Genomic DNA, 13119 nt, shown 5'->3' with positions numbered 1-13119 from the left:
AAAATATCATTATAAGATTATGATGGATGACAAGGAGACGGTGTCCTTTGCAACAGACTCTTGTCCTTTTGAAGCCATATAAAATAATTAGGTGGCAGAATTCTTTATTATTCTTTATTATGTGCTTCACAAATACATTGGCATGGACTAGAGTTTAATAGCGGTACTGCTAACTATAAATTTTGGAGCAAAATCTTAAGGGCAAGTTAATGGTACATCAGAGGGTGGATTTTGTAAGTAGAATAGCTCTGTTTAATTTCGCCATAGTCTAGCTGAACATTGGGCATCAAATTTGCTTACTGAGTGTACTTTGACCCTCAGTCTTGCTTGTGAAATATCATTTCTTGACTGCCAATAAGTAGGGAAACCTAGACTGCAGGTAAAACAAACAAATTGTGCGATCAGGATAAATTCAACAAATGCTGTTGGTTTGATATGCAGGTTGCTTAGCTGCTACTCACAAAATGTCATCCTTTTCTAACAGGGTGTTAGAAGCACTTTCATTTCACATAAATTGCCAGTGGGAGCCCTCTGACCCAGCATGGGACTCCCTACTATTGGGTGGCGGTGGGTGGCGGGCTGTAATCCTTTGTCTCCCACAGTGGTCCCAATTGGGAACTTATCTTTTTTTAAAAAATAATTTTTTAAAAATAAACTTTATTGTCTAAAAAGCAATTTATACAGATATGTCTTCGATATACAGAATGGTTTCCAATTCAACAAGTTCATAGCAAAAACAAAAATTACAAAAAAGAATTATGTAAATAATATATAATCAAACACACACGAAAAAAATTTTTCGCAACGTGAACAGCTTATGACTGATATATCTCTTCCTGTTGTATCTTAACTACTTCCAGACCTCCTAATTATACAATATCAAACTCTTTCAATGCCACGGGTTGATGCTTCTTTCTATTTTTCAAACGTTACTCTATTTCTGCTAGTAAAGAATTGTTTGGACAGTACATTCTTAAGTACTTTTTATAGGCACTCCATTCTTTTGATATTTTTTGTGATGGTACTTCTCTTATTGAGTTGGTTAGTTTTGCCAGCTGTAAATATTCAAGCATAAGTGCTTGCCATTCTACTACTGTGGGCAAGTTCTCGCTTTTCCATTTCCTTGCCACTAAGATCCTGGCTGCTGTTTTTGCATATAGCAGTAGAGTTCTTGCTTCTTTCTTAATATCTGGTGGGAGTATGCTCAGCAAAAACATTTCCGGGCTTTTCTTAATTGGTTGTTTAAATAATTTTTTTAATTTCCTCATAAATATTATTCCAATATTTACTAATATCTTGGCAGGTCCACCACATATGGTAGTACGACCCAATTTCATTCTTGCATCTCCAACAGTGTGGATTTGCCCCTTCATACATTTTGGCCAATTTGTGGGGAGTGAGATGCCAACGGTAGAACATTTTCATATTATTCTCCCGCAGACTATAACATGCAGTAAATCTCATGTCTTCTGCCCACAACTTTTCCCACTGCTCCAACTGAATGTTATATCCAAAGTCCTGGGCCCACTTGATCATTACTGCCTTGGTCTGTTCTTCTTTTGTTTCCCACTCCAGGAGGTAATCATATAGCAAGGATATATTTTTCTTTTTAATTCTAATTAAATTCATTTCAAATTTGGATGTTTCTATTGCCAATCCTTGTTTTAAATCTATTCCGATTTTTTGATTTAATTGAAAATATTGCAGCCAATCTGTTAAATAATTTTTAATTTCCTCATATTTCTTCAATGTTGGTTTTCCTTCTTTAATTTCTAATACTTCTCTATATGTAGGCCAATTGTTTCTCATGTTTTTTCTTTTCATCGCAATGGCTTCTATTGGTGAAGTCCAGAGCGGAATTTTTGGTTCAAATAAATTTTTATATTTTACCCAGATTTTGTAGAGGGATTTCCTTACTATATGATTTAAAAAACCCCTGTGCGCCTTGATCTTTCCATATATTAAGTAGGAGTGGTTACAGGTAGGTAGCCGTGTTGGTCTGGGTCGAAGTAAAATAAAAAAATTCCTTCAGTAGCACCTTAAAGACCAACTAAGTTTTTATTTTGGTATGAGCTTTCGTGTGCATGCACACTTCTTCAGATACACTGAAATAGGAGTCCCCAGGCGCCTATGTGGAGAAGGGGTGGGGAGGGGGTGGGGTGGGGAGGGGGTATCACTCAGAAGGGTGGTGGAAGTGGGTGATTGACTGACTGATAGCTGTTGATGACTGAAAACGACTGCAAATGGTTTTGCATGAAAAAGCAAGGGTTGAGATGGCTGAAGATCGCTTTATCATGTATAATGAGATAAGAATCCTATGTCTCTGTTCAAACCAGGTCCCTCCATGGTTTTGAGCTTGGTGATAAGTTGTAATTCAGCAACTTCTCTTTCCAGTCTATTTCTGAAATTCTTTTGTAGTAAGACAGCTACTTTGAGGTTATGGGAAGGACACTGGCTGGTTCTTGGCTGGCGTGTTGGTATCAGAGAGCTGGTGCGTTATCCTCTGTTTTCGTACCCATTTTATCAAAAATTTTCCTCCAAGCTTTTCACTTTCTCATTCAAGTCACTTTTCATTTCTGTAAATTCTTTCCTCATTTCCCCTATGTCCCCCCTTAAGCTCAAGATCAGCTCTCTCAAATCCATTTCGTGGTCCTGTCCTGAGTTCCTCCTTATCTGACTATTGAAGGAGCCTGAATTGTATTTTTTATTCTGGGTCATGTTAAATAGATTGCACCGTTTTTCCTGTCCACCAGGGTAGATATCTCCCACAGTTCACACTTTTTATACTTTCCCTTATATTCCTGCCATAGGTAAATATAGTAGTGGTAAATTTTCCATTACAGAAAATGCTCAGCACTATACGGATGTTGTCTTACTTCATTCATCTTCATTGTCATCATCTGTGATAAGAAATGGGACATTTCCACCCGATTTCTTGATGTAGTTGCAAACTGATCTCCCAACATTTGGTATGTTTGTAAATTTAGTCAGAATGTCTTCAAGAAGAGAACTAGTGTGTGGGGGGGCGGGGGGGGCGGGATATCATTATAAGATTATGATTGATGACAAGGAGACGGTGTCCTTTGCAACAGACTCTTGTCCTTTTGAAGCCATATAAAATAATTAGGTGGCAGAATTCTTTATTATGTGCTTCACAAATACATTGGCATGGACTAGAGTTTAATAGCAGTACTGCTAACTATAAATTTTGGAGCAAAATCACAGTGGTCCCAATTGGGAACTTATCACCGACATTTGCAATTTTGCTGGGGGGGGGGGGAGACACCCTGTTGAAGCAAATGAGAATTTCCCTCCAACACAAACAGCGTATAATACACGGACCCATTTTGGCCAGTACTGTCTACTTCAGTGATGGCCCTCCCGCTGTTTGGGGACTATAGTTCCCATCATCCCTGACCACTGGTCCTGTTAGCTAGGGATGATGGGAGTTGTGGTCCCAAAACAGCTGGAGGGCCACGTTTGGCCATCACTGGTCTTCTTTGACTGCTGGTTGTTCTGGAGGGTCTTTGGCCAACTCTGCGGCTTCATTTTTTATGTGTAGTTGCCAGTGATAGGTCTGTTACCTGTTTATGCACTTAAAGCATGTGCGCTGATGCTCTCCGTTCCCCCCTGCCCTCCCCCCGTTTCAAAATGTCTTTAAAGCATCAGATGATAAATGCCAAAAGTCTCCAGCTGCAATAATGTTGTTTAATCACTTCATTCCTCCGAGTCATCGAAGTACCCTTAGCATCAAATGCATTTTTAAAGATGTCCAGCTTTGGAGAAATGTGGAATAATAAGCACTCTCCATCAATACAACATATTTAAGCTATTCATAGCTGAAGGGAAGGGAATGTAAAAATGTAAGATTCCCTCTGCCCCTTTATATTCATCATGGAGTGAAGCAACTAGATATTAAAAAATCTGGTTCAGTTTCCAGGTTGTGCTAGAGCTGTAAATATAGAAAAGCGGTAATATAAATGAAAAGTACTAGGAAGACTCTTTTATGAAAGAGAGAGGGTGGAGCTTAGCGGTTTTGCTCTCTATCTATCTATTGTGGTTTTTGCCCCCTCTTAGCATATTAGTGTTCACTTTTTCTCCCCAGACTTTCTTTTTGAAAGACCAACTTTAAACTAAATGCCCGAGTTTAATACTTCCTCCGAATTCCTAGACCATAATGATGTGAAGTCTTTGCGAGTTATTCTGCGTCAGCTGGTGCAAAATGAAGGGAATATATCGAAATGTGTATGCAAGATGTGTTTCTGTTGTGAGTAACTTGCTACTTAATTGCTGCTGATTAATCACCCTTCAAGAAAATTGAGTATAATTTGCTGCAAAGAGGTATTTAAGTGATTTCTGCGCAACGGTTGCAGGGGAACTTTTGGGACCATTCAAAACTAGTGCTGAGCTTAAAGAACATACGGCTCTTTCCCTTTCCTAGGTAGAGAACGAAGCTTCTTCTTCCTCCCAGTGAGCCTCAATCCCTTTTCTTTCAACTTTCTTCTTCTTCTTCTTCTTCTTCTTCTTCTTCTTCTTCTTCTTCTTCTTCTTCTTCTTCTTCTTCTTCTTCTTCTTCTTCTTCTTCTTCTTCTTCTTCTTCTTCTTCTTCTTCTCCTCCTCCTCCTCCTCCTCCTCCTCCTCCTCCTCCTCCTCCTCCACCACTTTCTGTGGTGTTGTTTTTAAAATTATTCTGTCCCCTGCTGGACCACAATACTGGTGTAAGATATGAATCAATGGCAGAGAGGTACAGTGGTTAGAATTTCAGAACTAGGGCTTGGGAAACCATGGTTCAAATTCCCACTCAGCCACGATTCTGACTTACCCGAGTGACAGTTAAAACTTTTTAAGAATCGTCACTGTTAAAAGCATTCTTAAAGCAGTTACACTTAAAAGCTTTCTCTCACCAACATTGTCAGAAACAGTGTCTTTCAGCCATCAAGTGCCTAGCTCAGGGTTCCCTAAACTAAGGCCTGGGGGCCAGATGTGGCCCGCGAGACTCATTTATGCGACCCCCGATGACCCCTGCCACCCACTGCCACTGCCTGCTCTTACCGGAGCGGCGCGGCTGCCCACTCCCAGGTCGCTGGGAGCGTCAGAAATAGCTTGCGTGCATGTGCAAGCGTCATTTCCAGCGCACTTCCGGGCCAGAGGAGGCCCATGCGCACAAGCCATTTCCGGTGTTCTGGCAACCCGGAAGTGCGCCGGAAATTGCGTCGAAACAAAATAAAAAAATTCCTTCCAGCAGCACCTTAGAGGCCAACTACGTTTGTCATAGGTATGAGCTTTCGTGTGCATGCACACTTCTTCAGATACACTGAAGCAGAAGATACACTGAAGCAGAATTGCGTGTGCACACGTGTATGGGCGCACTCTCCCGTGTGCTCCGGCCCACAGTGCGATTGGCGCTGGTGGCACCGGCCCTCAGCGAGGTAAATTTGGGGACCCCCGGCCTAGCTAATGTTTTCAATTTCCACTTGGAAGTCAATACAGTGGTACCTCGGTTTAAGAACAGTCCTGTTTACGAACGATTCGGTATATGAACTCCGCAAAACTGGAAGTAGTGTTCCAGTTACCGAACCTTACCTTGGTCTACAAACGGAAACCGAACAGTGGAAGGGCACCGACAGCGGGAGGCCTCATTAGGGAATGCGCACCTCGGTTTAATAACTGATTCGGTTTAAGAACGGACTTCAGGAACGGATTAAGTTCGTAAACCGAGGTACCACAGATGCACAGATGCACCTCACCATGGTGGCCATCTCACATATGGGGAGCTGCCACTGGGAAGCTCCTATCATGGTGGTTCAATAGCACCCCTGCTGCTCCCAGAGGTGGCATCACCAATTGAGGCCTCACCTGCCACTTGTAGGGACCGAGAGGGTTAATATTGGAGGCTTCCTCTTTTAAAAGTTGCGTAATAACATTTGCATCATCTTCCAAGAAAACAGGTTAGCTTGGGCAATGAAGTGGCTAAGTGGGAGAGAGGGGATGTCCCCAGTTTGTGTGAGGCCTTAGAGAGGTATGAACGGTCTATATGGCTTTACGCAGGCATCCCCAAACTTCGGCCCTCCAGATGTTTTGGACTACAACTCCCATCTTCCCCGACCACTGGTCCTGTTAGCTAGGGATCATGGGAGTTGTAGGCCAAAACATCTGGAGGGCCGCAGTTTGGGGATGTCTGGCTTTAGGTAAGCTGCCATCAATCACCCCCAGGGCGCTTTCCCAGCCAGTCTGCATTATGAAGTTAATGACTTGCCTTTGTTTGTAAGTATTCATAGGGAAGGTTTCCCAAACTTGGGTCTCCAACTGTTATTGGACTAGAACTCCCATCATCCGTAGCTAGCAGGACCAGTGATCAGGGATGATGGGAACTGTGGTCCAAAAACAGCTGAAGACCCAAGTTTGGGAAAGCCTTCTTAGGGTATATTCTCTGAATACAGTTCAACATGCTATATGAATGCTAGTTTATGATAATAAATAATTGGTAAAATATTATGAGCAGTACCTTTATAATCTCATAGCAAACGGGTGTTGATCAGTAGATTGTTGTTCAGCACTGTTCACCTGCATCACTGCAGTTTTTCAAGGCATAAATTTTGCTCATCATGATTTTGGGCCCCTTTCCATGGTTGCCGCACAACACAGAGGAAAATATGTACATCTAAAATCACATTGCATTAGCATAATGACTTAGGCTTCCTCCAGAACTCTTACAAATGACTTCCTCATTGAAGTCAGGAAAAGGTGCATTGAACGCGAGTCTGTATGCGCAGGGAAGATCTTACCGTGAGTTATTTCTCCCTGTTGCTCCTTTGTGATTGCTGCTACTTACGAATGTACCCCTGCGGGGCTGAAATTGAGGTACAATAATGGGAATTGGGAAGTTAGTTTTCAATGGATGACTTTAATGTCCAATTGCATCTGCAGCAGATGTGCTAGGGGTCTCAGTTGATGATGCTGATCCCATCTGGTGTTTCTGCCGCCAAGCCCACGCTGAATTAATCAGCAAACAGTATATTACCATGCAGCCTTAATATTAGACCTGTTCTTCCTGGAGAAGCCACACCACACACACACACACACACACACACACACACACACACACACACACACACACCTGATGTAGGTTCAGTCACCTCTGATACTGCCCGGTAGCAGACTTTCTGGATGGGTTGGTAGCGCTGTTTTTCATGCACTTTCCACAGAACATCAGTGGCAGATAGGGTTTCCAGACTCAATAGAGGACAGGACTTCTGTGCCTTTAATTGCCTTTTGAGTCTGGAAACCAGCAGACCCTTTGCTTGGAAATTAAACAAAGGGTCTGCTAGTTTCTCTTTAAGGTTTCCAGACTCAAAAGAGAGCAGGGAAATTAAAGGCACAGAAGTCCTGTCCTCTATTGAGTCTGGAAACCCTAGTGGCAGAAATCCCAGAGAGCTGGGGATAGGTTTTTAAAATCATGTCCCCCCACCCCATTTTAAGGTCAGCTGCAGTAATCATTCAGTTTCCAACTTAAGGGCTAATGTTAAAGCCAACCAACCAAGAGAGAGGTGGGTGGAGGTGTTGTTGCTTAGTAACCAGTCAGAGGGGCATGATGATGATGATAATAATGATAATGATAATGTGTACTCTGCCCATCTGGCTGGGTTTCCCCAGCCACTCTGGGTGGCTTCCAACAGAATATTAAAATATCTATTAAATATTAAAAGCTTTCCTAAACTGATGTTCAGTGAGGGAATACACCACCCTCATTGGCTGTTGAGTTCTGTGGGAGTTTTCTTCTGTATGTTTAGTTGTATATATCTTCCTGATATGAACAAGGCCTGACCTAAGAAAGATACAACCCCTCTGTTCCTTTCTCTTCAGATTATACACCAGGCACCCCCAAACTGTGGCCCTCCAGATGTTTTGGCCTACAACTCCCATGATCCCTAGCTAACAGGACCAGTGGTCAGGGATGATGGGAATTGTAGTCCAAAACATCTGGAGGGCCGAAGTTTGGGGATGCCTGTTATACACTGTTTTGTTCAGCTTCCGCAGTAAAGTGTTATCAAGATTCATTTTTCCTATGGACTCTATCTGCATAAGAAAATTTGCTAACATGCCCCACCCCCCCCCCCAATATCTTTTGCTGCCTCGCCAGCAAAAGAGGAGGCAGAAGTCATGTTCTGTCTCTCCTCTGAGATGCCCCAACCCAAGTGACAACTATATGTGCATTGACTATTTCTCCTGGACTTGCCACATACAGCAACACAGCTGGAGCAAAGGCCTCTCTGTTGTTGTTGTTGTTGTTGTTGTTGTTGTTGTTGTTGTTGTTGTTGTTTAAACTTATTCATTAAACATTGATCTTGGATGATCCTCTAGGGGTGGAACCAAAATAATCAGCATGTACTTTAGTTGCCTGTAAAGCAAAACATCAGGGTTAAGTTATCTAATACCATCTCCAAATTTTACTAGTTTACTATCTTCTAAGAGGAACCCTCCTACTGCAGCTTTCTCTTTCTGTTAATTTTTTGCATATGAAACAGACAAAAAATTATAAATATAATACCAGAGAGCTGAAGAGAGGTACTTAACATTATTTCCCCCTCTCCTCCTGCAAGAAGAAGAGTTTGGATTTGATAACCTGCTTTATGACTACCTGAAGGAGTCTCAAAGCGGCTAACATTTTCTTTTCCCTTCCTCCCCCACAACAAACACTCTGTGAGGTGGGTGGGGCTGAGAGACTTCAGAGAAGTGTGACTAGCCCAAGGTCACCCAGCAGCTGCATGTGGAGGAGCAGAGATGCGAACCCGGTTCCCCGGATTACAAGTCTACCGCTCTTAACCACTACACCACACTGGCTCTTAACCACACTACACAACACTGCAAGCATCTCTCTTAGCTGGATCACCCCCAAGAGGGGACTCTTAATAGCTTTGGATAGCATTGGATCGAATAATCTGTTTTAAGATGCTTTGGGGAATCATATAAATAACAGGTATACATCTTTAAAATAATATGAATCTTTATTATAATTCTGTTATAGTGTACTTTAAGTGAGAGGGTTTGGACTCATGTGCAGAAAACCTACTAATGGCTTTGTTTCAGACAAGTTTCTGGGTACAGCTCCACAAGGAATGCATTCTTAATCTTTTAAAATTACAGTCTGTCTAACCCAGGGGTGCCCAGACTTTTTTCAAAGAGGGCCAGATTTGATGCACGATGGCTGACCAAAGTTGTTGACCTTTTTTAGGATTGAAGTTGTTGAGCTTTTTTTTGGAGATTTTACCCCAGGAAATAAAGGGGCCAGATTAAACTGACCAGCGGGCCCCCGAAACGGATTTAGGACATGCCAGGTGGGATGTCCCAAACAGTTTGACTTTTGTTTTAATTGACAGCAAAAGAGACAGCGTTTGACTTTTAAGTGTTATAATCGACCCTAGAAACTTTAGGATTAGCATATTTTTTGTGCAATTTGTTCTTCTGAATCTTCTGGCAATGGCAGCAGAAAGCAAGTCTGGGGAACCATTGGTGATGGACCACTCACATCACATGGCCAGTGGCCAGGAATGATGGGAGTTGTAGTTCAGCAACATCTGCCGGGCCAGATGTTCCCCACACCTGGCAAAAAGAAAAGGGAGATAATAAAAACCGTGTATGTAATATTTCAGTCTTGGCCACAGTAGCCATCCCCATTACATGTCATCCATGGGGGCTTAGTGGAGGGTCAGACTGGACCACGAGGGGGGGGGGAATGTTAGACAACTTGCTGTGGAAGATTGTGCTCTTAGAGCTGCATTAGCACCAATCACAATTTTCTAAATGTCTCTTGCAAAGGTTAGATGCTTCATGAATAATTCCTTCAGCTCACTAACCTGAAACTCCTCTAGGTAAAATAATCAGCAACTTTTGATGGCAGAGATAATGGGGGCATAATTACATCAGAAGGTACTGCATTTTAAAGGACACCGATTTAAAGGTCGCCTGGTGCTAGAGTTACTGATGTCCAAAATGCAACTGTGTGGTGCTTGCTTTGAAGGTTATTATTGTGCATGCTAAAAACATCTAGGCACTTTCTTTTTTTAAAAAAAATGTGATTCTAAAAATCAGAAGGATAATTAAGCATCAAATCATATAGAATATGATGCTTATTTCTTAGGTAACTGTGGTTGGAATTTGTCAGAAGAGTTAATTAGATGTGAGGACGTGTCTCCCGACTTGGCACCCCAGGAGAGGAATATCTCCCCCCCCCCAGTATACAAATTTAAATTGTTTTATCAAAACCCCATTTCTTTAATCAGTTAACATCACTAGTGCAAATGTGTTAATTGAGGTTCTTCAGAAAGCTTTTCTCCTTGCAGGAAAAAGAAAGAAAGAAACTTGAGTTAAAAGGCTACCCAGCCAGGAAGACAGATTGCAGCGAACCCTGTCTAGTGATAAAACAGATGTGAGACCTTTACGATCATGTGATTTATTAGTTTTATTTTTTTATGTTTGTATCCTCTGGGTGATGTACACGGAGTTCTTCCAGTTTATTTTCACAACAGCCCTGTCCAGTGATAGGTTAGGTAAGAGGTGAGAAACTTTATTTAGGCATCTGTCTTCCATTACTTTATATATAAAAAAACTTTAAAGTGGGACGAGAATATACACATAACATACAAAATTACAGAAGCGCTACCCAGACTTCTGTTCTGACAGGGGCCACTGGGGTGAAAGGTGACCTCCTATTGCTTTTAGATATTCATTTTTGGGAATGTCCAGCCCCATATCTCTGTGCTTTGAGTCAACCAGATAGGCAATACCATTGCTTAAACACAATTTAATCCCCTCTTCTTTCAACTGCAGGTTCCCGGAGATCTGAGCCAAACATCTGAGGACCAGAGCTTGTCCGATTTTGAAATGTAAGTTGGTAGAAGGTTTGTGACTTGATCTGACTTCTTTGCAGTAGCTCCAAGGGAAGAAATAATGAAATAATGAATCAAATTCTTATATGTGAGGATATCCCCGGCCTGCAGTATAACTAATGCACAGTTTATTTGCAATATTATTCCACGTATCCCTTTTTTTTGGGGGGGGGGGGCAGGTTGGCAAATAATATAACCACCCACTAGGCCCTGCTTACAGCTTATTATAGGTGTGGGGGAACCTCTGGCCTTTCGGACATTTCTGGACTACAACTCCCATCATCCCTGTCGGTCATACTGGCTGGAACTGATGAGTGTTTGAGTCCCAACAGCACCCGGAGAACCACAGGCTGCCCACTTCTGGTTTACTACATTGTGCCTTGTTTCAGGATTGCACATACAGAGAGCTTTGTGGCTCTTTTTCCTCAGATCTAATCGAGCTCTTATAAATGTCTGGATCCCCTCGGTCTTTCTGCGTGGGAAAGCAGCCAACGCGTTTCATGTCTACCAGGTAAGTTTCATGACTTTGAAGGGATCTCTCTCTCTTTTTAGGGTGGTGGTGGATTCCAATGAACTCTTCCAAGTATTTTACTAAAGTGCCTTCAATCATTCACAGGCCTGGTAATCGTTGAAATGTCTCAGCTTTGATTTATGTTGATATGGTTCTTTGGTTATGCAGAGTGCAGTTGTATGCCAGTATGTAGGAAAGTTGTGATGCTTTAATGTCATTAATAAGTGTGTTACATTTGGAACAGCAAAATTTCTTGTTTGGGGTGGAGTTCTAAATGCATGCGAAGATTAATTAAAGCGTGGCGGATTGCAACAGAGATCCTGGCTTTCTTCTCATGCTCTGATTTGATGTTTTAAATATTCTTCTTCATAATAATTTCTTAGGTCCTATTAATGTGTAAGATTTGTTTCTTTGATGTGTAGCTAACAGCAAGTGACTGTAGTACAATGGACATTTATCTAATGCCATTGATAAATGTATCGTTACCAATGAATATACTTGGGAGTACATTTGGCTTAACTTTCTGCTTGTTCTGCCTCTTCTTAAGCTATTTCCTCTTCTCCTTTGATGTTGCAGCACAAATGGGCAACCTTGAGACATAGACAGCTAAGGGAGTTTCTGGAATTTGAAGGGGGAGTAGAATTCAGAAGCCCCACAAGTAACTTTTGCAAAATTAAACTGCTACACATTTAAGCCAAAAGCCACGAGCTTTCTAGTAAAGCTTTCATTGATTGTACATAAATAGATTCCAATTCTGAGCTTATACCCCACACATTGGTTCGTAGGAAAATTGTTGAGGGTCTTTGTGGACCATTTAACTATTTTTTCTGTCTGCTGCGGCAATTATAATGTGCTGTGCTGTATGATTGCTACTTCTGCTGTTTCTTTTATTTCTTATATTTGTGTTTTGGTGCATTACAAATTTGAATCCCATAGAACTGAATTCAAAATTGAATTCCATAGAATTCTGTAGAATTCAGGTTGCAAGTGTTCTTTAGACACATCATGGACCACCCGAAGGAAGCCTGCAAACCACAGACCATAGTTTGGGAACCCCTGATCTAAATGATCTTACAGATCTGAATATGGGGTAGGTGGTCTTTATGGTAGCTTGGTCCTGGGTTGTTCAGGGCTTTGAACATAGCCTGGTAGCTAGTGCAGTTCTCTCAGCCCAGGTGTCATTTGTGCGCAGCCAAGATGCTCCACTCAACAAGATTGGTGTCATGGAATGCTTGAATGCAGAGGAATGGTGAGAGGGCCCCAGCTAGGGAATTTCCAAGGGAAGAAGACTCAGAGCCTTGGGGTTGGTGCTGGGATGGTGATGAGTGGAGGGAGGGAGAAGAGGGAGCAGACTGGGAGGAGGAGTTGTCAGAAGCTGAAGAGCAGGGGCGTCTTACCCATAGAGGCTAGTGGCGTGGGGTGCCAGGGCGCCATGTTCTGGAGAGCGCCAGGGAAGGAGGTGGAGGCTGGACGCGGTACCTCCTGGCATCAGCTCGCCGCCCTCGCCCGACTCCGCCATGCCGTGCCAAAGCAGTGCCGCGCCCGAAACCTCAATCTGCCGTGGCCAGCTAAGCTGGGAGAAGCTGTATCCAGCCTCCGCCTCTTCCCCACCAGAGGAGCTGCCCTCCAGCCACTGCCCGCCTCCTCCAGCCCCGCTGGCAGCGCCGTCCTCCCTGAAAAACTCTGGGAAGCCGGGGGGGGGGGGTGCCGGAGGGAGCTTTG

General features: G+C 42.7%; 1 protein-coding gene across 20 annotated transcripts in view; it reads left to right on the top strand.

Annotated features, from left to right (window-relative positions):
• The window catches only part of SNX29 (sorting nexin 29), a 258108-nt gene that overhangs the window by 117011 nt on the left and 127978 nt on the right, over positions 1-13119 (top strand). For all 20 annotated transcript variants that reach the window (XM_088656766.1, XM_088656772.1, XM_088656768.1 and 17 more), the window contains 2 exons: positions 10828-10883; positions 11316-11397. In XM_088656766.1, coding sequence (XP_088512892.1) covers positions 10828-10883; positions 11316-11397 — 138 coding nt within the window. The remainder of the gene's footprint in view (positions 1-10827; positions 10884-11315; positions 11398-13119) is intronic.

This window comes from Zootoca vivipara, chromosome 13, assembly GCF_965207765.1.
Source record: "Zootoca vivipara chromosome 13, rZooViv2.hap1.1, whole genome shotgun sequence".
In the NCBI taxonomy this organism is placed as follows: domain Eukaryota; kingdom Metazoa; phylum Chordata; class Lepidosauria; order Squamata; family Lacertidae; genus Zootoca; species Zootoca vivipara.
Note: the sequence above shows the minus strand (reverse complement) of the source record. Positions and strands in the feature narration are given on the sequence as shown.